Raw genomic sequence first — 24,992 nt, forward strand, 5'->3', positions numbered from 1 at the left:
GCGGCTGAGCAAGGAGGCAGGTCACACGGGGGACGTGAGACATGAAGACCGAGACATCCACACGCCGATGGTCACATATGGACAGGGTTCGAGGAAGGGCCACGGCACATGCCTTCGCGTCACTGTCCCCGGCTTCCTGGTCTCGGACGGCCCGGTGTCCCCCAGCCTTGTCCCCAAGGCAGCGCGTCAGGCGTGCGGGGAGGACCCGGCGGGCGGGCGAGGGCCTGGCAGCCGGGCGGCCGAGCCCCAGAAGGCAGCTGCTGGCCTTTGCGGCCGGTGTCCCGTTACAGACCGCGTGCACTTGCTTCTGTCCGTCTGTCCCCAGATGCCCGAGCCAGCACGGGCATGGGGGACCGGCGGGGCTGGGGGCCCTGTGCCTGCTGCCCTTCTTCTGAAATCCCAGAGGCCGTCGGCCACACACGGGCCCTCGCCGGGCGGTGGCTCTGCCCTGGCGGCTTGGTGCCTGAGCTGGGGGTGCGGGGGGCAGGGAAGGAGGTCGCTGACCAGGCAGCCCCCAGGGGCTGCAATCCCCTTGCCCACCTCAGCCACAGACGACAGCCGGCTAAGGCGGGGGCTGGGGGGACGGGCAGTGGGGCCCCAGGGGCCACCGCCGACGACACGGACCTGTGAGTAATGGGGACAAACGCAGCCAGCACAGGCCGGCCTGGCAGGGGAGCCCGAGTCGCGAAGCCAGGCCCCTGTCGCCCGTCCTGTTTTGATATCATGTGACAAGACTCCGTACCCAACTCCCGGAGGACCTGTGGGTCGGGGCAGAGGGGCGGGGGGCAGAGCGAGCGGGGACCAGGGTGCAGGCGTGGGAGTGTGTGTCTGCACCCAAACACCTCCCGACCCACCCGCCTCTGTGCTTCTCAGGTGGCCGTGAGCGGCTGACGGCGGACGCTCCTTGGCCCCACTTGCGAGGAATGTCCAGGACGGATTAGAGGCGCAGATGGGAGCAGGCGGGTGTCGGCCGGGCTGGGGCACAGGGTCTCCTGGGGGGCGGGGCGCGGCACTGTGCAGGACACTTTGAACACTCGATTTCATGTTCTGTGAGTGTCGCCTCCATGAATCACTTGAAGGAGGAGCGTGGGGGGAGCAACCGCGCAGCGGGCCCCCCGGGACCAGCAGGCCCCACTGACCAGGGGGAGGACCCCTTGGCGTTCCGGCTTGGTCCTCCATCCGCTCGGAGCTCATGGACCTTTCCAACCGGCCAAGACGTGCCGCAAGCCAGGCAGACTGGCGAGTCCACCCCACGGCAGCCCGGCGTTAGAGCGTCCGTTTCCAGTGGCTTTCATGACAGAATTTTACAACACAAATCTTAAAACAAACAAACAAAAAAAAACCCTAGTGTGTTTATGTCTTCGCAGACCTAAGCTATTGAACGTTTCCCCCCAAATACTGTCGAAAGCAGAAATTCCCACGTCCCCACTCGCATGCCCTAAAGCCCCTGAATCGTGCGGTGGCTACGTCCGGGTCCCCATGCCAGTCTGCTCTCCCCGTGACCGAACGGAAGGGCCCGAGCTGCAGAAGTCCCCTAAAAACAGGTGAACGAAAGGCCACAAGGCCCGTGCTCGGATGCAGCCCCGGATTTAACGAGCCTGATACTTCCTGGAGTCTTAATCTAAATAAGAAACATACCGAGAGCTGTAAAAGCGCAGGCCCTTTCTTTGAAACCTCAATTAAAACCAACACAAAACAAAAATGCCGAGTTCCCCCCTCCAGGACCATTTTCCAGGAGGAAAAGGAAAAAAATAAAAGGAAAAAGGAAAAAAGGCAACTGGGCAACTTGGATTAGAACCGCCCACCACGTTTGTTTAAAAATAAATGACTCTCCCGGGCCGGGAAGGGCGCGCGGAGCTGGGGCGAGGGGTCCGCCCACCATCTCGAAGTCAATTTTCGAATGTTTCCAGCGCTGGCGGAGTGCCAGGGCGTGTTTTGACATGATTCCCCCCCTTAATTTATAACCTCTGTGTCTCTGCGAGGAAATTCAACCCTTATGTTCCCGATTCCTTTACACTTAACTCATCAAATGCTGCCCGGGAAGGAGCCATTTGATGTTAAGCCCTTGGAGCCGTTTTTACGAGGCCTTTTAAACCTGTTCCCCCTTAGAAACAGGAGGCCGGGTTTTTCCTGAAGTAAACAAACCCAACTTTCAAAAAGTGTCCCTCGTCAGCCTGGAGGCCAGACGCGGGACCCTCCAAGCCTGTCAGCACGTTGCACGAAATCCCCCCCATGCAGAAGCTTTCGAGGATGAGGTCGTCTGGTTGGACATCGACGTGCCACCGGACACAAGGGACAGTGTGGCTCTGATCGGAAGGACAAACGGTTCCACCTGGAGACGATGTCCATGGCCACTCACGATGGGAAAGCAGACATTGGGGAGTCCGTGGCGGGAGCTGGGAGGGGGCAGGGTCACCCCCTCTCCCTGCGGAGTCAGCTGGCCCCCAGCCCGGCTGCAGCAAAGGTGGGCTGGGCTCTCGGCCGCGCGACAGCGGGCAGGCGGGGACCGGTTCCCCTGTCCCGACCCCAAGGGGGGCCGTGAGACTTTGTGTCAGGCAGGAGGCGGCGGGCAGCTCCCCTCCGGCCGCCCAGCGCACCCTCACGGCCCACCTGCTGCGCCCGCTGGGTACCAGGTCTCACTCCTGAGTCGGCTGCACTGGAGGAAGCCGGAGCCACCTGAGGAGGGGACACTGCGTCGCGGGAGAGAAAGGGACAGAGACAGAGAGACACAGACAGACAGACAGAGCAGCCCCAAGGTACCAGAGACGTAACCGAAGCGGCAGAGGACGCCCCGCCCCGGCCGTCACCGAGGAGATCAGAGACAGGAGACCCGGTCCCGTCCTTCCAGAACTCCCGACTCACCAGGTTGTGAGCAGAACAGAGGCTTATTTAAGAACGTGTGTTTCGGGGTGTTGGCAGCGGCGTACCAGAGAACCAGGCCACCTGCATGAGCCCACTCACCGCTGGCGTCGTGCGGCAGGCTGCACTGGTGACAATTCTGTTCCCGTCTCAGCTGACCGCGAGTAACGGAGACCCCCACCGCACCCACTAACGTCATCCGCGGACCAAGAAGCCCCGGGCGGCTGCCCCTCGGCTGCCGTGTGACGCAGACGCCTGTGACGTCATCACGGCCTTGCTGCAGAGTCTCTGAAATGAGCCCTCCCTCCGAGTGTTGGCCTCGTCCATGGGCCCGGCACCCCCAAGCAGCAAAAACGGCCGCAGCACCTTCCAGCCTCCTGTCTCCATGCCACGAGACCCTGGGGACCAGAGAGGGTGTTTGCCCACCCCTGACTGAGCTGCCCCCTGACTGGGCACACACGCGCCCCACGGAGCCCAACGGAGTGAGCCAGTGGAGGTGGGGTGGGGTCAACGTGCCCCCAACCGCATGGATCCCCAAACGAAACAGGCGGCATGAGCCCTGGGCTGGCCACCGGCACACACCGCCCATGGCGGACATGCCTCGGGGCGCTTCCCCTGGAGGAAGGAGACGCTGCGCTTTCTGTCCTGTTAGTTTACTTACTCCAAGACTCGGGGACAAATGACACCATCATGAGAATCTGGCTAATTTTTAAGGTAGAAAGGGAAAGGAGGTTTGAGAATTTGTCCTTGACACACACTCTTCGGTTCATGCATGTTGAGAGTGCGCTGCTTGGGGTGAGATCTGGGGGTGAAAATGAAGACGGCTTCGGCGGCATGCGGGAAGACGTCCCAACGACGCACGCGGAGGGTTAATACACCTGGGCTGTCGCCCTCCACAGCCAGAGGGCAGATTGATCCGTGAAGCCAAGAGGACCCAGAAAAACACCGAGCAGGGTTTGGGTGGCGGAGACCTGGGAATGACAGAAGCAGGCGTCAGGGAGAGCTGAGCACCGAGGCCTTTTGGGGAGAGCATTGGACAGGTTGAAATTGACCACAGGAAATTTAACGGGATAAACCTAACCCTGGCATTTGGGTCGGGGGAGTGATCCCACAAAAACAGGACGAGGCAGAGCATGGTTGGGACACAGCGTGTAGAGAGCACGCGGTGTGAATCAGTGGTACCCTGTGCCCATGGGAAAGCCGATGCGATCCCCACTGCCCTAAAACGCGGATCGCAGGCAGAAGCCGGCAGACGTGGTTGGTTTCTCTGCCCAGTGCTGTCACGACTTTTAATTAGTTTTCTACGGTTAAAAGCAGGCGCATGGACAGCCGCCCCCTCCCCAAATCACATTTCTGGTTTATCGTGAAAAATCAGAATTCGCGTTAACACCGGGTCTCAGGTCTCACCGTCGCAGTGGCAGCTGCGGGCTGGAGCTCGGCATCAGGTGGCCTGTCAGCCAGGCCCACGTGCATCTTCTCACGCTCCCCGCTTCGCTCACTGTCTCCCCGGGCCCTACACACAACCGAACGTGCAGCCCCAGATCAGGGGAAGTAGACAATTGTTCCATTATTTTTAATAGCTTTTCATTCTCTCCTTTATCCGTCTGTTCATCCATCCATCCATCCGTCCATCCCTCCATTTTTCTTCCTTCTTTCCTACTTTTCCTCCTTCCTTCCTGTCTCCCATCTGCATAATACATGTTTATGGCCAAAAACTGAAATTGAGAGCGTATGAAAAGAAGACAGCAGACTACCCACGACCCCACCAGGCATGGATAACCACGGCAAACACTTCCTCTCTTTCCGGGCAAACGCACACATTTCACGTTTAATGGCGGCGCACGGAGTACACGGTGCAACCTGCTTCGTTCTGTGCACGACGGGGCTGATAGCCAAAGTGTTTAACGACGGCGATGGCAAAGGCGAGGACCAATCAGAAAACAGGCCTGGCAAAGGTGAGGACCAATCAGAAAACAGGCCTGGCAAGAGCGAGGACCAATCAGAAAACAGGCCTGGCAAGGGCGAGGACCAATCAGAAAACAGGCCAAACCGAAGCAGCCGGAAGGCTGCCGCGGCCCCTCGCGGCTGAGTATCAGCCCGCGGGGCCACGCAGTTGGCCGCTTCCCCGCGTTAATGACACGTTTCCACATAATTACTGTAATGACTGCATAGCATTGCAAGGACGCAGCCAGACTCCAGTGTGCGTGCGGCTCGTTTCCAGCACGCTGAGTGGGAGTGGAAGTTCTAGGTCAGAGGGTATGCACCGTGTCGAAGGCGTTGGGTGTGCAGTGCATGCGTCCCCCAGAAAGGACGGTCTGCTTTATGCCACCGCCGGTGCAGTGGGGAGCCCGCTTCTCCACACGCGGGCCGGATCTAGGTATTATCGGCCTTTAAATAAAAGCACCGCTCTGTTAGGCATCAATAGGCATGATTTCGCACACAGATCCTCCGAGCACCGCGAGCGAGGTTGAATGTCTTTCCCCAGGTTTTGGGCCATTAGTGTGTCTTCTCATTTGAATTGCCTACTCAGAGACCCAAGCAGGAAATGATGGGTTTTGCCTTTTAATTTTAAGGAGATTTGGCATTTTTAATTTTTCATGATATATATTTTTTTCGTCATATGGGACTTTAAATTTTTATGTAGGTAAATCACGATTTTTAAAAAATCGTTTGGATCGCAAAGACACACTAAAAAAATTTTGACAAAAAGATAACTAAACTTTATCTCCCCCCTTGCTGAAGTTTTTGTAGTAATAGTTTGTAAACTTCGGTTATTAATATTTTTAGAAAACGGTTCTAGCTTTGATGGCATGGTAAGATTCTTTCCTAATAAGTTTGTGAAAGGTATTCACCAGCATTCTCTTCCTACTGAATGAAAATCTTAGGCAAGATTTTCCCCTAGCGGTTGTATTATTTTCACATTTAATTCTTTTAACAACCCAAAATGTATTTTGATAAATCGTGTGAGGTAGTGCTCTAATGTAAATAGTTCCCCAAATCTAAAACCAGCCTCAAAACTATCCATCAAATAATCCATTCTTTCTTCTTCACTTGAAATGAAGTCCCAAGTGCATCTGGAGATCTTTCTGGGCATTATACTTGCCCCGCCGATTTGTCTGTCTGTCGCAATGCTTGTCCCATGCTGTTTCAGCCACCGATCATTTATAGTGCATTTTACTGTCCGATAGATTGTGCCCTTTCTCATTGCCATTGTGTTTTTTTATCCCCTTGATTATTTGCTCAAATTTGATGAATTTAATGTCATTTTATAGAGCCCCCCAAAATACAACTTTAGCATTGGAATTGCATTACATTTAGGAATTGATTTGGGGCAATAGACATGTTAACCGGGTAAGTGGTATCTTTTTCAAATTATCGAAGCCAATTATTTATGCACTTCAGTATCTCCCAAAGGGCCTGCACGTTCTTAAGTTTGTTTCTAGGTAGCTCAGCTCTGCTTTGTTGAAGGTATGGCAAAGGCGTTCTTTTATTTCCTTTGCATTCTCAACTGGTTCCAGCTGGTATCTAAGGAAGCTACCGATTTTTGTAGGTTTGTTTTGTCCTGGTCTCCTTATCAATTCTATTCAGTTCTCGCCAATTCCATTTTGAGCTAATTCTCTTTCAATCCCATCAGCTGCAGATAACGACAGCGGCCAGTGGTTTGACCTTCCCTGCCCCCTTCTCTCTCACGGCACAGTCAGCAAGGGGAAACCAAGTCACCGGGGCAACCGTTTTAAGAACCAGAGGAGATGCGTGGAGAACACGATGCTCGACCTCAAAGCAAAAAGGGGCTCTCGGATGGGAAACGAGTTAGATGCCTCTCAGGCGGCCATGTGGGGGAGAGGAGAGCTAACAGGACATGGTCATAGAGGAGCGGATTTTAGCTCAATATAAGATGTTTTTAAACAGTGACAGCTCATCCGAGACAGGACACCGGTGGTGGGGCCCAAGATCAGCCCCTATGATCAGGGCCAGGAACAACGTGGAGGGATTCTAAACTCTAGGTGGTGGCCACCTTGGTCCTTGCTGCTCAAACTAGGGTCAGGGGAACCAGCAGCCAGGAATAACCCGGGAGCGTATTACAAATGCAGGATCTTGGGTCCTCCCAGGCCTACTGAGCTGCATTGTAGCGAAAGCCCCAGGGGACCCGTATGCCCGCTGAGGTTTGAGAAGCACTGGACTAGTTGACTGTGTCATGCAGATTTCCCTACAAGTCATTGGACACCCAACTTGCTGGCATTCAGAGAAGACAGGCAGCTAGCTGATCACCTGGCATGACGAGAAGGCTGGGGAGATAGTAGCTCATGATGTCATCGCAGAGCGGGCTCCTTCTGGTTTTGCACGCACCATCTTCAGCTTGGCTCTAACATTGAATTTCATGCCTCATGGTCACAAAATAGTTGCAACCACGCCGCATACGTGTTTCACCCCTAACCCCGTGAGATGACCTTACATGGCTCACCCCATGGGATGTGGGTGGAGGTCTTGCCTTAGCAAGACTGAAACCATTCAAAGCTAGAGGTGGGTTAAAAAATAAAATAACGCATTCCCAGCTTCGTTTGATGCCTTTTTCTCTCATTTTTTTTCCTCGAATACCCTCTGTTTACTCAAGAGATGTGACTCAATATTGCACGTTGCTACGGCATTGGATTCTACTGATTGGAAAAAAAAAATTGCTGCGATTGTGACTCCCAAAGAAGAATGCAAAATTTTTAACTGACCTTTATCTTTCTTACTGGTTTTGCTGGTCTGTATAGACCTGCATCATCCTTACTGCAAATCAGAATCACAAATTCTTCATAAACCTCTCATCTTTCCTTTACTCTAGGCCACGTGTGGAGAGAGCAAGTTGGCACTATTTCCCCCAAACTTAGAGATAGTTCCTTAGAGTAAAAATAACAACAATGCAAAGCTCCAGCTGCCTCAGCGTTCCTGAATTTAGTTCAAATTCAAGCCTCGTGCTAGGAGCCTGGGATCCCACGGAATCTAGATGATACGGGGACACACTTTCAGTAAGGTTGCTTCCGATGAGTTGTAGGAAGAAAAAAGCAGTTTGCTAATGGTTCGTCTTAAGTCAAAGCCAACAAAATCCAAGTGTTTCGGGAGCAGGCGGCCCTGGGAGGCACGCAGGTGCTGCCTGGCCCCGGGGTGGGCAGGGCGGGGGAGCCGCGCCAGCCCCAGGAGCACGCCACTGCTGATCAAAGCCGGCACCTGTGCCCCGTAATCACCGTCGCCCACCTTTTAAGGCAGACCCTGATTTATCATCTGTCAGGGCTGGGAACTTTGTAGTTCTGCTGGGAACACTGAAGCCATTGTTGGGATAGGTTTTTAAGCTCCCCCCCACCCCAGTGCAAATATTCCCTAAAATGCCACAAAGTGCCGCCCCTCTGGGGACATCTGCTGTGGGAGACCACCAGAGAGCATGCCATCCCACCCCGCGGGGACCCTCGGGCCAGCCGCGTGCCATCCCGCCCCGCGGGGACCCTCGGGCCAGCCACTGCCCGAGTTCCTTGGGCTGGGACGGAGGTGGGCGCGTTCTGAGCCCGGTCCTTAGAAACCCTTCCCTATAAACCGATGCCCCCGGAAGTGAGCCTGCTTCACCTCCCTGCCCCCCCCCCCAAAACGTCTCATAATAACAAAGCATCAGTCGGTGACTTGAAATGCCTGACTGTGCCGTGGACAGTGTGTGGGATCCGAGGCGTCCTCTTCCTCGGGGTGGGACTGTTTAGGTCCCCAATTACGACGCCCACCTTGGCCACTGAAGCGTATTCTTCGCGGGTTTCAAACCTGCCTCCTCCCTCCCGCTTGGCCTTCACGCTCTTAATAAAACACTGAACGCTGCTCCCTGCCACGTGGCAGCCAACTCCACCCACCTGCCTGCAGAGGCGTGGGTGCGGGAGGTCCCCTGTCCCGGGAAGGCAGCTGTGAAGTCGCCGGGTTCAAAGAGAGAGACAGAGAATGCTCTTCAGCGCTGTCGAGGCTCCAGCCTGCCTTTCAGACTTGAAAGACCTGTGTGCAACCTGAACACAGCGCTGGAGAAAACGATTCTCAAAAAAACAAACAAGCAAAACAAAAAAACACAACGATCGTTCTTGCTAAGGACCATGCACGGCTCCTCAGCTTGCTGGGTTTCGAGGGAGGGGGACGCACAGGGACCAGGAGCTGGCGTTTACTGAGCCTTCCTCCGGGCCAAGCGCCCTTCCGAGTGCTTTGCACCTGTGACTGCCTTTCCTCTCCCGCCCCCGAGATGGCTGTGGAGAAGTAGACCGGTCAATGATCCGAGCGCCACGGGAGTGAGGTGTCGTCGCCCCTCCCCCCGTTTTACAGGTGGGGAGGCTGAGGGGGGAAGATGCCAGCCGCTCGCTCCAGGGGCCGCGCCTCGGGGGGTGGAGGCGGCAGGCCCTCAGTTTCCCGGGGCAGGACCGTGTTCCGGCCGGGCCCATTGCACCCCACGTGCCGTTACTGTCGGGTCCGCGTCACCTCTCGGCCGTCCTCCCTCTGCCCCCCAAGAGACGGCGCGGACAGCAGAGGCTCCTCCTCTCGGTTTCCTGTTTCTGGTCGAGGCGCTGGGAGGCGTCGGGTAAAGCACGTGGGCCCCGGCCAAGGCGGCGGCCTGGGCACCAGGCCCCGAGGGCGAAGGGGAGGGCGGGTGGCCACCCCTGACCCCCTCGTCTCTGTCTGGGTCGCGGATCTGACTCTGATGGGCCCATGTGCACCGCCTCCTCGGCCCTCTCACCGTGAAGTGAGAAGGGAATGAGACGGCTCCGTCTCCCGCCCCGCCCCTCCTCCACCCCGCTCCCCCGCAGGCGCTGGAGGGGGCCAGCCCCCCACCGATCAGCCTCCCCGCCCACTCCGACCGATCCCGGCCACGCACCTGTGCCTGGCCTCCTCCCCGCGCCCCCGGGTGCAGCCGGGGACGACCCTCCCCACCTGTCGGGGTCAGAGACCCCCCACGCAGACCGCCCACACCGCTTTCGTCTCTCTGCCAACGCACCTCACCCCGGGCTCGGCTCATGTCACCCGACTGCCCAGGTCAGACACGCATAGTGTGGGGGCTGAGGATAGTGCCACAAAGTCAGCGCGCTGCCTGGATCTGTGTGAAGTGCTTAGCAATCACTCATTCATTCATTCATTTACTCACTCATTCATTCCTTCATTCGACAACCACTGATTGAGTCACTGTTCCGGGATCTATTACCATATGGCCAGTTCCAACCCTGACTTTCGCTTGCTGTGTGACCCTGGGAGTTCACTTAACCTCTCTGAGCCTCAGCATCGTCACAGGGAAAGTGGGTCGATGCGGCACTCGGCATGCAGGAAGGGCTCTGCGGGCCTGCCGTCGCGGTCGCTGGCCTTCCCGCGAGGACTCCTGCGGGGGGCTGGCCATGGCCTGGTCCCTGGGGAGTCTCTGTCCCTTGCGCATGACCCTGCTCCCGCCACGCGGGGCCTGCGGCCTCCCCGGCCGTGAGACCGCGTGTGTCCTCTTCCGCCTCCTGTGTGTTGGGGCGCAGCCCTGGCCCCCACGGAAGTGTCGGGAAGGTGTGTCAGCGCAAGGCAGCCCCCCCCCAGCAGCCAGGCCCAGGCACCCTCTCTGTCTCCCCGAGCCCTGGCTGGGTGGTGAGTAACCAAACGAAGGAAGAAAAGAATGAACAGGTGTGGACCGCAGAGTGACCTAGGGCATGACCTTCTTTGGGCTTCTGTGATTTCTAAGGGCCAGGACGCTGGAAAATCTCCAAACTAGGACAACCGACAGTTCCGTGAGAAATCCTGCACCCTGCTAACGAGGACCCAGGCAGGGGTGGGGGGCTCGCAGCTTCCAGCTTTGGCGTCTCGGTGGGACGCCAGCTCCTCTCCAGCGCGCCCCAGAAGCCGCCAGCCCTGGAAGGTCCCGAGCGGCCTCCCACGCTCACCGCAGGCAGAGGCGCCCGGCGGACGAAGCCCCGGCATTCGTGAGCGAGGTGCCTGGCCTCTGGGGTGCGTCTGCCCCGAGACGCCTTCTGCACCCGGCCGAGGCGCTGACATACTGCAGCACACCTGCTTCCGGGACCGAACTCCGAATCCACACACCTGCCGCGGGCCGAGCCCGAGAAGCTGACTCTAGAGCTGGGCTCTGACGCCCTGCAGAGCCGACACTGTTTTCTTTCTAGGCCATTTTTTTTTTTTTAATTTCTAGACCTTTTAAAGCTCTATTCCAAGCATGTCGTTTTTAAATTTTTCCTAAGAGTGACAAAAAAAGGGAGCATTCTATGCATATTTACACGCATACAAACCATCTCCAGGAGTCTTTTTTGGGTGAGAACCATCAAAAACTATATTGTCACTTGTGGGCATTTTTTTTTAAACCTTTTCTTCTTCTTCTTCTTTTTTTTTAATGCACCAAGGCTTTCCTGCCTTTGACCCTAAATCACTTTGCCCACCTAGTCTGCGTCTCCTGCCCTGACCCCGAAGCAGCCGGATTCCTGCTCACGTCCACGAGAGGCACCCCGCCCTCTGTCGGGCCGTGACCTTCACACCTAAGGCCCCTCTTCAGAAAACAAGCTTCTGTGCTTCTCAGTAAGTGCTTAAGGAGCACCCGAGGTTCCAGCTTGGGGCCTGACCCCGCTGTTTCAGAGCAGAGGGCGGCCCGGGCCCTCCGGCCCTTTAGCTGGAAGATGGGTTTAGCTAGACCTCTGACCACAGGGCACAGCTGCAGCCGCACAGCTCCAAGGGCAGACACAGGAGAACTGGGCACCACCAAGCACGAGGCCGATGAACTCCTGCTCAGTGACGGGCCACCCTGCGTGGACGCTCCATCCTGCCCACACCCACCCGCTGTTTGATCAACACGTCCCTGGCCTGAAGTCGCTGCATGGCCTGCACACCCTGGACTGACACTCTGGCTAGGTGCAATTTGAGCCCCTCAGGTCAGCTGAGCATGACTCATTTAATCCCCTTCCTGGGCTCAGCCCTTCTGCAGACATCACCGGAGGCTAAGCTGGGCTCACCGGCCTGTCCACACTCACAGCCAAGGCCCTCCCCTTGCTGGCCAAATCGGGCCCCACAACCAGCCACCAGGAGTCTGAGACGAGTTCCAACCTCACACGCTCTCTGCCTGTAATTCCTCTGAAACTCAAACTGAAATGGTCCTGCCACACCTGGAATCTGCCCACCTGCCATCTCAGACGGGCGCCCCAGTGACCTCTACACGGGGGTGCGCCCCAGGGGCCTGCTTGGGAAGCCCAGGGGGCGAGGGGGTGTCCCCTCTCCTCTTACAATGCACGAGGGACCAGCACCAAACTAAAGAACATATTTTATTTTTAATAAAATAGCGGAGCGTGAAAAATATATATATTACACATACGCACAAGCAGAATCACTCTTCCCCGGGGGCGGTGGGAGAATAAGCCAGACCATTTGTCCGGTGCTTCCAGATCTACTCACGGTCACCATTTGTTTAACAATATAAAGAGTCAGTAAGCCCTTTGGGTGCTTTTGAATGATCTTGCTCCCCTCTCCCCCGCCCCTCTCCTTCCACAAATCAGTCCAAACGCGTAACATTGGCTTGGTTTCCATTAAAAAGCCACAAAATGTAACACCAAGGAGCTTGAGGGCTGGGCCCCTCGGCTCTTTTGTTAGGAGACTCCTTTTGTTGCCTTTATATATAGCAAACTACTCATTTCTCTCTCTCTCTCTCTCTTTTTTATTTTCACGGAAGAGAAAGAAAAAAATGTATTGCACGTCGTTTGCATTTACAAACATTAGGTTTGCTGGAAGTTTCTGTCTTGGAGAGAGACCGCTGGTGAAAGCTAGAGGCTGGACTCTATTTTAAGTGACTCCGAATCCACTGGCGTGTGCGGAGCTGTCAGACTCCCTCTTTCTTCCTGTTTGCTCAGAAGTTGCCGTCTCCGGGGCAGCCTTCCTGAGGGTGGGCCCCGGGGTGGCTCTCCCTCCGGCTGGAGCGGGACCGTCCCCGCCCGCCCGCCTCTCCCTCTCCCTCTCTCCCCCCACCCCCTCTGCTACCCAGTGGAGGCCTTTTAATTTGCAAAGCAGCCATCCCTTCTCTGATTTGTAAATGGATAGCAAAACCGACCCAGACACACACGGATGTATATTTACGGAAGGTTCTAAACAAAAGTTTTCTTCTGGGGGCTGAATCAACTACTTTACCACAAATTAGTTACACAAGAGGCTACTTAACAGGGGAGCAGCTCTCCCTGAAAACCAAACAAAAACCTTTCAGTACTTTTTTTTTTTTTTTTTTAACTTTCAGTGTATCACAGCATCCTGCATTTCGGGGTAAAAACTTTTTTATTTTTTCTATTATTAAAAAAAAACAAAAACAAAACCAACCAACCAACTGAGAAGCGCGCCGTGCCTGGCTCTGGCCACCGAGGCGTCCTGTCCGGGGACGAGCCCCCGCTCCGGCCTGCCCCTCCAGCCCGCTCACACGCAGGTGGGGGACGGCGCGGGGATTTCGTGTTTCCCCGGGTACGTTTTCTGGGGATGCTGGGCTTTTTTGTAAATCCCACTGTGGGCGACGACGCTGGCGGGTTTCCTTCCGCTCTTCTTCTTGAACCTGCGGCCGCACACGAGCTGCCAGGACTGCAGCGTCTTGGACGTCCAGACCCACATGCCGCTGGTGATGCCCACCACCAGCAGCATGAAGATCTTCACCAGGAAGACCTCCACGGCAGGGATGGACGCCCCCATCAGGCAGTCCGCCGTCTTGGTCTGGTTGTCCACGCGGCACTTGTGCTGCGTGGCCAGCGCTTTCCAGTACTCCATGTTGAGGCGCTCGTAGAAGTAGCAGGCGATGGCGCAGGTGGCGGGCACCGTGTACAGCACGGAGAAGAGCCCGATCCGCGCCATGAGCTTCTCCAGTTTGTCCGTGTTCTCCCCGCCCGTCTTCATCACCCTGCGGATGTGGAAAAGGGCCGCGAAGCCCGAGAGGATGAAGGACGTGCCGAGGACGAGGTAGCAGGCCAGGGGGACGAGCACGAAGCCCGTGAGCGCGTTCACGTCCATGCTGCCCACGTAGCAGACGCCGGTGAGCTCGTCGCCCGCCACCCTGCGCATGACCAGGATCAGGATGGTCTTCACCGCCGGGATGGCCCAGGCCGCCAGGTGGAAGTAGCTGCTGTTGGCCTCGATGGCCTCGTGGCCCCACTTCTTGCCGGCGGCCAGGAACCAGGTGAGCGTGAGGACCACCCACCAGAGCGAGCTGGCCATGCCGAAGTAGTAGAGCACCAGGAAGACGAGCGTGCAGCCGGTGCTCTCCAGGCCCTCCTGGATGACGTAGAGCTGCCCGCTGTCCCGGTCGCACGCGATGCTCTCGGCGCCGGCGAACAGGCGGATGATGTAGCCCAGCGAGGACACGCAGTAGCACATGGACAGGAAGATGATGGGGCGCTCGGGGTAGCGGAAGCGGTCGGGGTCGATGAGGAAGGTGAGGACGGTGAAGGCGCTGGAGAAGAAGCAGAGCACGGACCACACGGCCAGCCAGACCACGGCGAAGCGCTTGTCGTCGTGGCTCCAGTACACGTCCACGCCAGGCGTGCACAGCGGCGCGCACGACGCGCTCTTCTCCACGTGGTGGAACTTGCCGGGGTTGGCGCAGCCGGCGCGCCCCGCGCCCCCCTCCTTCGGCTGGTGCTCCTGCGCGCCGGGGGGCCGCTGCGGGCGCGGCGGCGGCGGGAAGAGGCCGGGGCCGCGCGCCGGCTCGTCCGAGCCGTTGTTGGGCGCCTCCATGCACAGGTAGTTGGGGTCGTTCTTGTTGGGGAGTTTGCTGCAGTCCAGCGAGTCGGGCCACTTGAAGTTGAACTGCTCCATGATCGGGGAGCACTTGAGCCGGGCCTGCTCGCACATGACGCGGCAGGCGGGGATGGGCGTGGAGACCTGCTCGGTGCACATGGGCGCGTAGAGCGAGCACAGGAAGAAGCGCAGGTGGCCGTGGCAGCCGTACTCCACGAGCGGCGCGAACTCGTGCAGCTGGATGGCGGCCTCGCGCTGGTTCTCGTGGCCCATGAGGTTGGGCATGCGGGTCATGTTGTAGCCGATGTCTCTGCACATCGGGATCTCGATGGGCTGGCACCTGCCGTCCCCCGGGCGCTCCATGTCCATGGAGCTGATGGCGGCGCACGCCCCCATCACCTGCAGGGCCAGCCACAGGCGCGGGCCCGGGCGCGGCATGGTGGCGGCCGAGGCGCCCTCGCGCGGAGGTCCGCTCCGCTCACAGCCGCGGCTCGCGCGCGGGGGCTGCCGGCCCCGGCGGCGCGTCCCCGCTCGGGCCCGCGCCCATGCCCGCCCGGCCTCCGCAGAGGTGGGGCGCGGAGGAGAGGAGCAAAGTTGGCGAACAATACCGGGAAGCGCGGGGAGCCCCGGGGCCCGCGGCGCGGCGGCCGGCAAACTTCGGCCTCTTCTGCGCGCGCCCGGGCGGCGCGTCCGGAGAGGGCGGGCGGCGCGGGCGCACGGTGGCCCGGCCAGCGCGCCGCAGCTGCCCCCTCCCCGCCGGCCTCGGCCCGGCGCGGCCCGCAGCTGCTCCGAGGCTCGCGTCCCGGGATGAGAAGACTCGCGAACAGGCGAAGGGGGCGGCCGCGCGGTGACAGGCCCCGCCCCCGGCGCGCGCCCCGCCCCCGCCGCTGCTCTGCATGAGAAAGCGGGGCGGCGGGGCCGGCGGCTCCCGCGCCCCGCCGCCGGCCCCGGGCCCCGCGGGGCGCGGCGCTGTCCCGCCCGTGTCGCCGCGCGGCCGGGACGCCCCGCCCGGCGCCTCCGTCTGTCCCGCCCGCCGCTCCTCCGAGCTCTCTCCGCCGGCCTCCAACTTTGCTCTCGCTGCCTCCCGCCTGCCCCCCCTTTCCGGGGGGAACCCCTGGGATTGTCTTCCACACCCCGCCTTCTCGCTGCCTCCCGCCTGCGCCCCCTTTCCCAGAGAACCCCAAGGGCGCCGAGGTTACGGGAAGTTCGGAGACCGGCCGGGGAAGGGGGCGGGGTGTCCGCGGCAGGGGGCTGGGGGGCGCATCCTCGCTGGTTTTTATGGTGGGCCCCGGGCAGAGGGCGCTTTCAAAGCGCGGTGGGATTTGCGTTTTATAGTCTTGGCCATAAAGTGGCCCTTTAGCTTGTAAACCTGCCCGCATCGTCCCGGGGCTGGGAGTCACCAGGCCTGCGCTCGGGGCTCCGGCTCCGGGGAGGGGCTTCCTTTGAAATTTCAAAGAGAAGAGCGGAGGGCCCGGGGGTGGGGGGAAGGGGCTCTGGGAATCCAGATTTTAGGGCCGCCCAAGCGAGGTCTCCGCAAAGGAGGCGGGGAGGGGGAGGGGCGGGACGCCTCCTGGGACTCTGACGTCCCCCCTGCATCCCTGGGAAGTGGGGGTCCCGCACGTAGAATAATGAACCCCGCCCCCGACGTAGCCGCGGAGCTGAGGGGGCGTCGCGCCAGCCAGGGCTGGTGATTCCTTCTAGGCGGCTGGTTTATTTATTATAGGAAGTCATTCGCTCGTCGAGTATTTATACTATTTGGCGAGTGATTTGCCCGGCCTGCGCCCTCCTTTGGCTATAGACCCATAAGGTAATGCGGATTGAGGTGGGGGCGGGAGGAGGGAGAACGCTGCTCCGGCTCGATCCCGGGATCCCCAACTTCCAGGGGGGAGGGGGCGGGGAGGCGCGCACGCCACTCAGTCTTCATTGTAGGTGAAGACGGAGCGTCCGGGCCTAATACGCTCGAATTGGGTCCAGTTTGTGACAGAGTCACTTAGGACACCACGCCCCTTGCCCTTCTCCGGCACGGGGCATGCGCGATGGGCGCGCACACCCACCCACCCACGCCCTGCCGGCCAAGAATGTGCTGAGCTTCACCTTGCATCGCGTATTAACCCTTAAATAAACAGCACCCCTGGGCGGTGGCCGCGTCTCTCTCCCTCTTAGACGCCCTCCAGGTCCGGATCTTTTTAAAGTTCTGTCGAAACTCCTGGGGGGTCCTCTGGAGGGGCAGCCGGAGGGCTGTCCCGGGCGGACGGCGAGGTCAGAGCAGCGAGCCCGGTGCACACGGGCCTTCTTTTCCCTGCCCACATTTTCAGGTTGACACGGGAGAGGTGGCAGGGTGTGCAGACATCCTTGGGGTGCGTGCTGGGCCTGGTGGTAGGGGCCGCGGGTTGCCAGCAGTCTGTAGGAGGCGCTGTTGCCAGGAAGTGGTGGCTGAAATGGGACACTTACTCTGAGAAGACTTCTTAGAATACTGGCCTTTACTTGAAAGAAGTTGTAAATTTTTCTGTAAGGATTTGGGAGGCCTCACATATCCACTCATCTACCCGTCACCCACCCATCCACCTACCTATCTACCCACCCATCCATCCATCCATCCATCATCCATCCGTCCATCCATCCATCCAGGAAACACCCAGAAGACTGAGGCTGAGACTTGCTCAGGGTCCCAGAACTAACAGGCAGGTTGCGCTCGGGTCCTATATCATTGTCTCTGGATGTCCGTGCGACGTGTTGGAGAAAGTTGGAATGAGGAGAAAGTAGTAAGAACCAGTGGAAAGGACCAGTGCAGCCAGAACCACCACTCTCCACTGCGTTATTTCTTGAGTGAAAAAAACCCCATGTTTTTTCAAAGGCTGCCATTTTTCTTACGATGGGGTTTTTTTTTTTTTTCGGTTTTGTTTGTTTTCTTTTTGTCTGTTTGTTTGTTTTAGTCTAGTGAGTTATTTTCAAAACCTTAAGTTCGAAAAGACTCAGTGGACATCACTTGGCTTTTCTGGAATTTTCCTTCAAAGGTCCTTCCTTGGGCACCATTTTTTTTTTTCCACTTTGCCTTTTTGTTTCTCTCCCTCAGAAACTATTGGGGACATAAATGTGGGGGGAGGGAGGACTCCGCCACCAGGGGCAGGGTGCGGGCTGCTTGAGAAAATGCCTCCTAATTGATCTTTTATGTGCGATTTTAATTCAGCCATGTTCAGACCCATTATTTTACCTATCACCACTTCAGATTGCTTTCTTCTCTCATTTTTATAAAAATGTCTGCAGAAGGGCTGCGCTCTGCCCAGCTGAGAAGGAAACCAACAAATAGACGTTATTATAGAAAAACGAGGGCTTTGAGAAACAGCCACCGCAAGATAACTCTGTAACTAATAAATGAAAAGGGCCTTTTGATGGCTCCAGCTGAAAAGATATTTTATTTTATTTTTTCTCCTGTGTGTGGGATTTGAGAAGTGTGATTGTAGAGCTGCTCGGTCCCCCGCTGCTCAGCCCTGGCTGGCTACCGGCCCCCCTCTGGCAAATGTTATGGAGAATTGGGAGGAATTTTATGGCTGTCTCTCCCCTCGGCTCTTTTTTCTTTTGTCTTCTTTGAAGAATGACTTTAGACATTTTATTTACATATTTAACCATGGATGAAAGAGGGGAAAGAAGGCATTTGGGGCTGTCGTGGGAATAGTGATATGTTTAAATTAATGAAAATCTTATTAGGCCTCTAAAATTTCGAGCAGAGGTTTCTAATGAAACTTATAATTAAACCCAATTTCAAGTAACATGCAGGGGCAAAGAATATCTCTTTATCTATCTCTTCATATATTTTTTACTCCAATAACCTAAAAGCATATCTAGGATAGCTATCTTAAACATTAGCTGCCTTCGATTCCTTGTAGACGTTCTCACAGAAAAGTATAAGGGTTTTGTTTTTTGTTTTTGTTTTTTAAAGGGAATATTTCAGGAGTCGGGCAAGATTTTGAACGGGAACTAAATACTTTTCGGATGGAACAGAATTGAAAGAGAGGCTGAGTTTCATTCAAACCAGCAAAGTCAAAAGTATAAAAGACTTTGACGTGGATATTGCTAAAAATCAAAGTTGCGTCTCTCCTTGTGATGTTACAATCATAAAGAATTATAAGTGCTGTTCAAGTTTTTCTGAAATGAGATTAGAGAAAACCCACATAATCTCTTTGAGATAAAAAAAAAAAAAGTACTGACACTTTCAGCAATGGAAAGAAATTAAGCCCCTTAGACTAAGCAAAGCTTATTTAAAAAAAAAAAAAATAGTGCTGGTCAAGTTTAAGATAAAAAGTGATTTGGGTTATCTCGGTGCCTTTTCAAGAGGTCCCCTTGGTCTGAGATGGCTGTCGTTTCTTTTATCTTCTAATGTCATCAATATTTGTATTTCATCAGGGACTTTTTCAGTTCTCTCCAGTAAGAATGAAATGTGATCTATTTTCCTAATAATCGCCGGCCAGGCGCAGGGGTCTCTGGTGCCAATAAGCATAATTTTCCCTGACCTCCTGTTGTGTCATGTTTCTGCAAAGACTGATTATCAGATTTAAAAAAAAAAAAAAAAAAGAGCATGGAAAATTCTCTTTTCTAACCGAGTAGGCACCCTCGTCCCCATGCCCCACATTTTTTCTCCAAGGAAAATACCTTTAGTCATCAGAAGTGATTCTCGGGCAAGAAAACACAGTGTGCACCCCGGGAGGAGCCGACGCGAGCTGCAGCGACTTCCACAGGCAGCAAAGTTTTAATTCCGCCTGAAAACACCAGCCGTCAGACGCCGGCCGGAGGGAGGGGTGCGAAAAACGAACAGAAGCAGCTCCCACGTCGCAGCGCGGCTGGCGCGAGCGGGCTGCGGCCGCCCGGTGCGGTCCGGCAGCTCCTCTACGCACGCTGCCCTTGAAACGGGGTTTGAAATATTAGCGAAGCTTCCACGGGGCGCATTCGTGTGAATTGCAAATCAGAGCGTGTCTCTAATCTTCCTTTCAAGGCCGGCTTTGGATCCCCGGCGTCCAGGGGGCTCCCCACTGCTTCTGGCGCGGGACGGACCATTCAAGGGGGCCGCTGCTGTCCCCTATTCCCACACTCCAAAAAACAACTCCGCAGACGGACACCCTCCACTTAAATTAGATTAGACTCCTGTCCTCCACAGCGAGTTAGCCTTTTCACTGCCCTCGCTCCCGCGCCCGGCGCCTGCGGATTTAAAGGTACAGTGGCCCTTGCTCGTCTGAAAACAAAGGCGAAAGCGGCAAGCCCGGGACAAAGCCGGCCTGCGGGGCTGGGCCGGCGCTTCCAAATTTCAAGGGCATTATCTGTTTAGAAGATAGGGGGGCTTGGCTCCTGCCTGCTCTAAATAAAACACACACGGGGTGACCCTTAACCTATGACACAGCCGTCCCTATAAAAAGTGCTCAGACCTGTAATTCTGTACTGGGGCCGTTTCCTGAAGAACTCTGTTGGGGGGTGGGGAGAGAAAAGGAGCGAATTCCAGAAAAATGAGGCACGAGAGAGTTTCCCGGCGCGTCTGCTCGTTTCGTTTGCGTGTTATACTCCAGACCGTTCTCGAAGGAACCCTGAGTCGGAGACAGAGTCGCGATGTGAGCTGTGACTTTGTTTTCTGACATGGTCGCCTGCCCTCTTTGTCCCCCTGTCCCCCTCGCCTGGCCGTGTTGATCTAATTACGCACCTTGCCATCTGTTTCCTCTCTGCTGTCTCTCCTCCCCCACCCTGGAAGCCTTTCTCGGTGCCTCCCCAGGAGGTGGGCCGCGGAGCAGTGAGGAAGAGGCCGGCCCCGACAGGACAGGCCGCTGCTGCTGCTGCCCAGGTGAGGGGGGCAGGCGGGTTAAGTGGATTGGGAGAAGGTGAAGGTGCAGGAGAGGCAAAACCCTGAGTCCCAATCGTCATGGCGACCCTGTGGGTTCGGCCCTGGCCGCAGGCGGGTCCCCGTGCCCAGCCCTGACCCTGCAGCTCTAGCCCTGACTCCGTGGCCCTGGCCAAAGGCGGGTCCCTGTGCCCATCCCTGACCCCGTGGGTCCAGCCCTGGCTGCAGGCAGGTCCCCGTGCCCAGACCCTAGGCACTGGCTTTGGGGTTTGGTCATCCCGCAGGACCATGTGGAGCCAGCCTCTCTCCACTGCACAGGGAAGGGAGCCAGAGCTCAGAGGGGAAGCCAGTCACCCAGCTCACGTGGCCCAAGACATCGGACGGACCCGGGCTCTCCACGCCCTCCCCGTCCTCACATCTGACGGCGGGAGCAGGAGAGGCCGCCGCTTGGGGGATGGGAGGACCAGGAAGCAGCAGATTTTGTAGGTTTGCAGGGAAAAATGCTGGCAGGGCTCAGCCGACATGGGCCAACCCCATACCTGAACCAAGACCTTCTAGGGTGGACGGGGCCGCTCGCCATGCTGGGCCCATGTCACCTGCCATGGCCAGACGTGACGGTTGGGGCGATGTCCCAGCCGGCATCCTGGCTCACCTGCCTGGGAGCCGCGTCACCTCGGGCGAGCCGCTTAAGCCCTCTGGGCCTCGGTTTCCCTCACAGCTGACGGGAGAGAGACACGTAGGAGCCAAGGTAACCGGGGAGGCCAAGGTCAGTGCCTGACCCAGAGAGGCTGCCCCTCGCTCGGCCATGCCCCACGCAGCCCGGGGCTCCCGGCGAAATGCCACCCAGGACTTGGAAGGCTCAGCATCTCGTTTGGAACCTACACATCGACCACTTGTGCATGCGATACTATTTTGGGTAATTGGGTTAAATAAAACACGTTTTCACAGTCCATCGCTCTGGTACCCCCTCACGTTTCCGTTGGACGGGGCCGGTCTGGAGAAGTGGGCCAGATCGCGTCTCAGGGGCTGAATTCACCCCACACACGTTTGGTTTCGCCCGAGCGGTGTCTGCAGAAAAAATTTTAGTTGGTTAGTGAACTTTCAAACGTTGTGAGAGTTTCCCATACAAATCGGACTCCCAGCTTCTCAGGAGAGCTCGGCTCTGGCCACAGGTCAGGCTGGAGGCGGGCAGCCCCGGCCCCGCCCGCGGACTCGTGCGGTCCAGGTCCCCACCGGCCTGCGCGTCCAGTAGCTCTCAGCGGCTGTGGCCTCAAGGCCGAGCCCGGCGACGTCCGGCCCAGCTGCCGGGTGTGGCTCGTCCAGGACAACGGCGGGACGAGGCGCCCGGGGTGACGGCCCAGTCACAGCACTGAGAGGTCTCTTTGCCTCAGTTTCCCTGCGTGTGAGGTGAGCATAATTACAGGTGCCAAGGGGGAGTTGGGGAGCTTAATTACTGTTGTGGGGTGCTGGCTCAGGGCTGGCGGAGAGGGTTCCCATCAGGATTCTGCCTGTGGTTCTTGCTTCGAGCTAAAGTCGGGTGAGTCACTGAGCTAATGGGTGCGGGGGGGCGGCCAGCGCACACAGGGCCGTCTGCAGCGCCCGGAGCTGGGCCCGAGCCCGGCGGCATCAGGTGTGCTGAGCGGTGGATCCTGAGCGCTTCCTGGGTAAGTGCCCGGGGCGGGCGGCTGAGGGCGTGAAAGCGGGGTGCCCCCACCTTCCCAAGGCCAGCTCAGGGCACAGCAGAGAGGGGGCGTCTCCTGGCTCCCCGGGGACCTGGAGGGCTGGTGCCTCCAGCGTGCTCAGCAGCAGGGTGCTTTGCCAAACTTTGCATAATTAATGCCACTGAACTCAAGCCCCCCCCCCCACCCCGTCCTCCCCTTCGAGGCCCTGCTGATTGCCAGGTCTCCCAGCCTTGTCACAGGCCCAGCGGGGTGCCTGTCGTGCCCTGGACTCATTTGGTACCTTCCAGAAGGGAATGACAGCTGAACCAGATGGGAGCCCCAGATGGCCCCACCCAGGTGGGCAGGCGAGGTCCTCCTGCATCTGAGGGAGAATGTGGGGGGCATGGAGGCCACGCCCCTCTCCTGAGTGCTGCTTGGGCAGGACATGGCCCTCCTGTACATTGCTCAGCTCTGTCCCGTGAGCCTGAGGCCGGGGTGGTGGCGGTTTCAAACCCTGCGGGTCGGCTCAGCTTGCAGGACAAGGGGACCCTGGGAAGCAGGGAGGCCCTGGGCCAGTGCGAGGCCATCCTGCCTCACCCTGGGCCCTTGGGACCGGCACCGAGGCCGTGGCCAGGCAGAGGGGACACGGGCCCAGGCTGGCGGGGCCGGAGCAGCTCCCTCTCCCTCCCCATCACACCTGGCCGCTCAGGCCGCTGGACAGGTGGCACGGTGCGCGGAAGCCTGGGCGAGATCCGGCGACAGAGCACTTGGCTCGGGCTTGAGATCCGCACGGCCTCCCGGAGGCAGCGCTGTTGTCACTGTCCCCATTCTGCAGCCCGGGACACAGGCCGCAGAGCGCGGGCAGCCGCTCAAGGCCACCGAGAGCCGCCGGGGCAGGGCCTGTGCCCGCAGCCGCGTCACTCGCCGGCCGGCGCGAGGAAGGAGCCCCTCAGAGACGGGGGGAGTTCGGCTTCTGAGCCGCCGTCAGGAAAAGAACGAGGTTCGCAGTGAAGCAGCCGTGGCCCCTGGGGCCTCCCTGTGTGGTGACAATCCCCGGTGCCAGACCCCATGGGCACACTTGGGGGCTCGGTCCCCTCCGCAGCGCGGGGCTTCGGGCCCCGGTTGACCTTCGCTGGGTCCATGGTGCCAGCAGAGACACAAACGTGCCCCTCCCTCCGCCATTCAGCACCCGTCCTGTTCTCGGCCTCACCTGGCTGGTGCCGACGTCACAGGGACGGGGCCGAGGTTCCGAGAGTGTCGGTGGGGACCTGGACCACGGGGGCGCCGGCTGTGCTCCTGGGAGGTGGCCAGACGCCAAGGGCGCTGTCCCGACGCTGGCCTTGATGGCGCGGGTCACTGGCACCCAGGGGTCGGATAGAACGGACCCTCCCCAGGGCCAGCTGCCTTAGTAATAATGACATAACAGTGATAATGAACTTATTTTTCTGATCACAGAATTAATACACGTTCCTATACAAAACGTGCAAAACACGAAGCATTCGGAGGGGAAGAGGGTCTGCACTCCGCTGCCGTCTGTATTTCGTTGAACCGCCTAGAATCTGCGCTTACGCAATTGAGGAGAGAAATCCGTCTGCCAAGCCTTCTTCTGTCTTCTCCAAAGATGAGGCGTTTACAGTCCGGAGTTTGCGATAAACGCAACAGGCAGCAATACGGCGGCCCCGTGGGACCCAGCGGGAGCGGCGGCGGAGCGCGCTGGGGCGAACGACTTCTCCGTGCCTTGCTTTCGAGAACTAAGTGCCGTTGCCCGCCTGCCTTTGAGAGGGTTAGGAAACAGGGCTTTGCTGGAACCAAACGCCTCTTCCTCTAGGCGTCCACTCCCCGGGTCTGGGTTAGGTGGGGGAGGGGCCTCCAGAGAAGGAGCAGGAAGCACTTTCCGGGTGGTCTACGCAGCTAGCACAGGGCGCGTGTGCCAGTGAGACGTCCCGGGCCACCATCCCATCCGTCCCCTGACGTGAAGAACTTCTCAGGAAGGAGGGCCGAGGGCTTGGCAACCGGATGTACTGGGTGGGGGGGGGTTCTGCCTTCCTCTTTGGGGTGACCTGGTGCCCAGTGCCAGGCCGACAGACGCTCAAGTGCTCGACACTCCGCTGGGTGAAAAGCCCAGGAGACAGAGACCCAGAGACCTGGCTGCACAGCGTGCGCTCTGCCGAGTACCAGCTCTGTGACCTTGGGCAAGGCAGGTGACCTCTGAGCCTCTAACCTGTCACCTGAGAAACACAGAGTGGAAGGGTCGGCTCTGTGCGTCCTCGCGGTGAGGCCACCCGGCGGTTCCATCAGACCCTGGGAGGTTTCGTGTGCACGGTGTCAGTGTCATCGGGCAGTGGACCTCTCGCTAAGAGCGTCACCCGATGATGGGGGTGGGCCGCACCCGATCAGCTGAAGGCCTTCGGAGTGAGCTCCGACGTGCCCTGAAGAAGGGACTCCGCCCCGAGGCCGAAACACGGACACCTGCCCGAGTCCCAGCCCGCCGGCCTGTCCCGGGGGTCGCTGCCCCACGATCCCGTGGGCCGGAGCCTCACGGTAACTCTCTCCTCCACCTGCCCATCTGTCATTCAGTCGCTCGCTGTCTCTATCACCTGTGTACCTCTCTAGTCTGCCACCTATTTACATAAATATGTCTATCTATCTATCTATCTATACATGTAATCTATATACATTTATATCTATATATCTATACAATATGTGTGTTATATTTAATTTATGTCTATAGCCGTATCTACATCTATATATCTGTATCTATGTCTTTATGTTATATTTAACCTATAACTATATCTCATCTATCTATCTGTATATCTCTATCTCTATCTCTATATCTAATCTGCATCTTTCCGAACATCCGTCTCTGGACCTCCATGTCTGTGTCTGTATCTCGGGCCTGGCCTGTGCCCTGGGGGGCTGGCGCG

General features: G+C 57.8%; 1 protein-coding gene and 1 long non-coding RNA gene across 2 annotated transcripts; one reads left to right on the forward strand and one right to left on the reverse strand.

Annotated features, from left to right (window-relative positions):
• Positions 1–12,135: 12,135 nt before the first annotated feature.
• FZD10 (frizzled class receptor 10) lies at positions 12,136–15,360 on the reverse strand. Its single transcript, XM_016145976.2, has one exon. The coding sequence runs from the start codon at positions 15,025–15,027 to the stop codon at positions 13,282–13,284; it is 1,746 nt and encodes a 581-aa protein (XP_016001462.2). The 5' UTR covers positions 15,028–15,360; the 3' UTR covers positions 12,136–13,281.
• Positions 15,361–18,451: 3,091 nt separating this feature from the next.
• LOC118602985 lies at positions 18,452–24,715 on the forward strand. Its single transcript, XR_004951058.1, has 3 exons — positions 18,452–20,410; positions 20,692–21,814; positions 23,524–24,715. It is a non-coding gene; the product is annotated as an uncharacterized LOC118602985 (long non-coding RNA).
• The last annotated feature ends 277 nt before the right edge of the window (positions 24,716–24,992 follow it).

The sequence above is a fragment of the Rousettus aegyptiacus genome, unplaced genomic scaffold (assembly GCF_014176215.1).
Source record: "Rousettus aegyptiacus isolate mRouAeg1 unplaced genomic scaffold, mRouAeg1.p scaffold_m13_p_5, whole genome shotgun sequence".
In the NCBI taxonomy this organism is placed as follows: Eukaryota; Metazoa; Chordata; class Mammalia; order Chiroptera; family Pteropodidae; genus Rousettus; species Rousettus aegyptiacus.

Excerpts from the sequence above, each read along its gene's own strand:
- FZD10 (XM_016145976.2), bottom strand. The coding sequence starts at position 15,027 with ATGCCGCGCCCGGGCCCGCGCCTGTGGCTGGCCCTGCAGGTGATGGGG.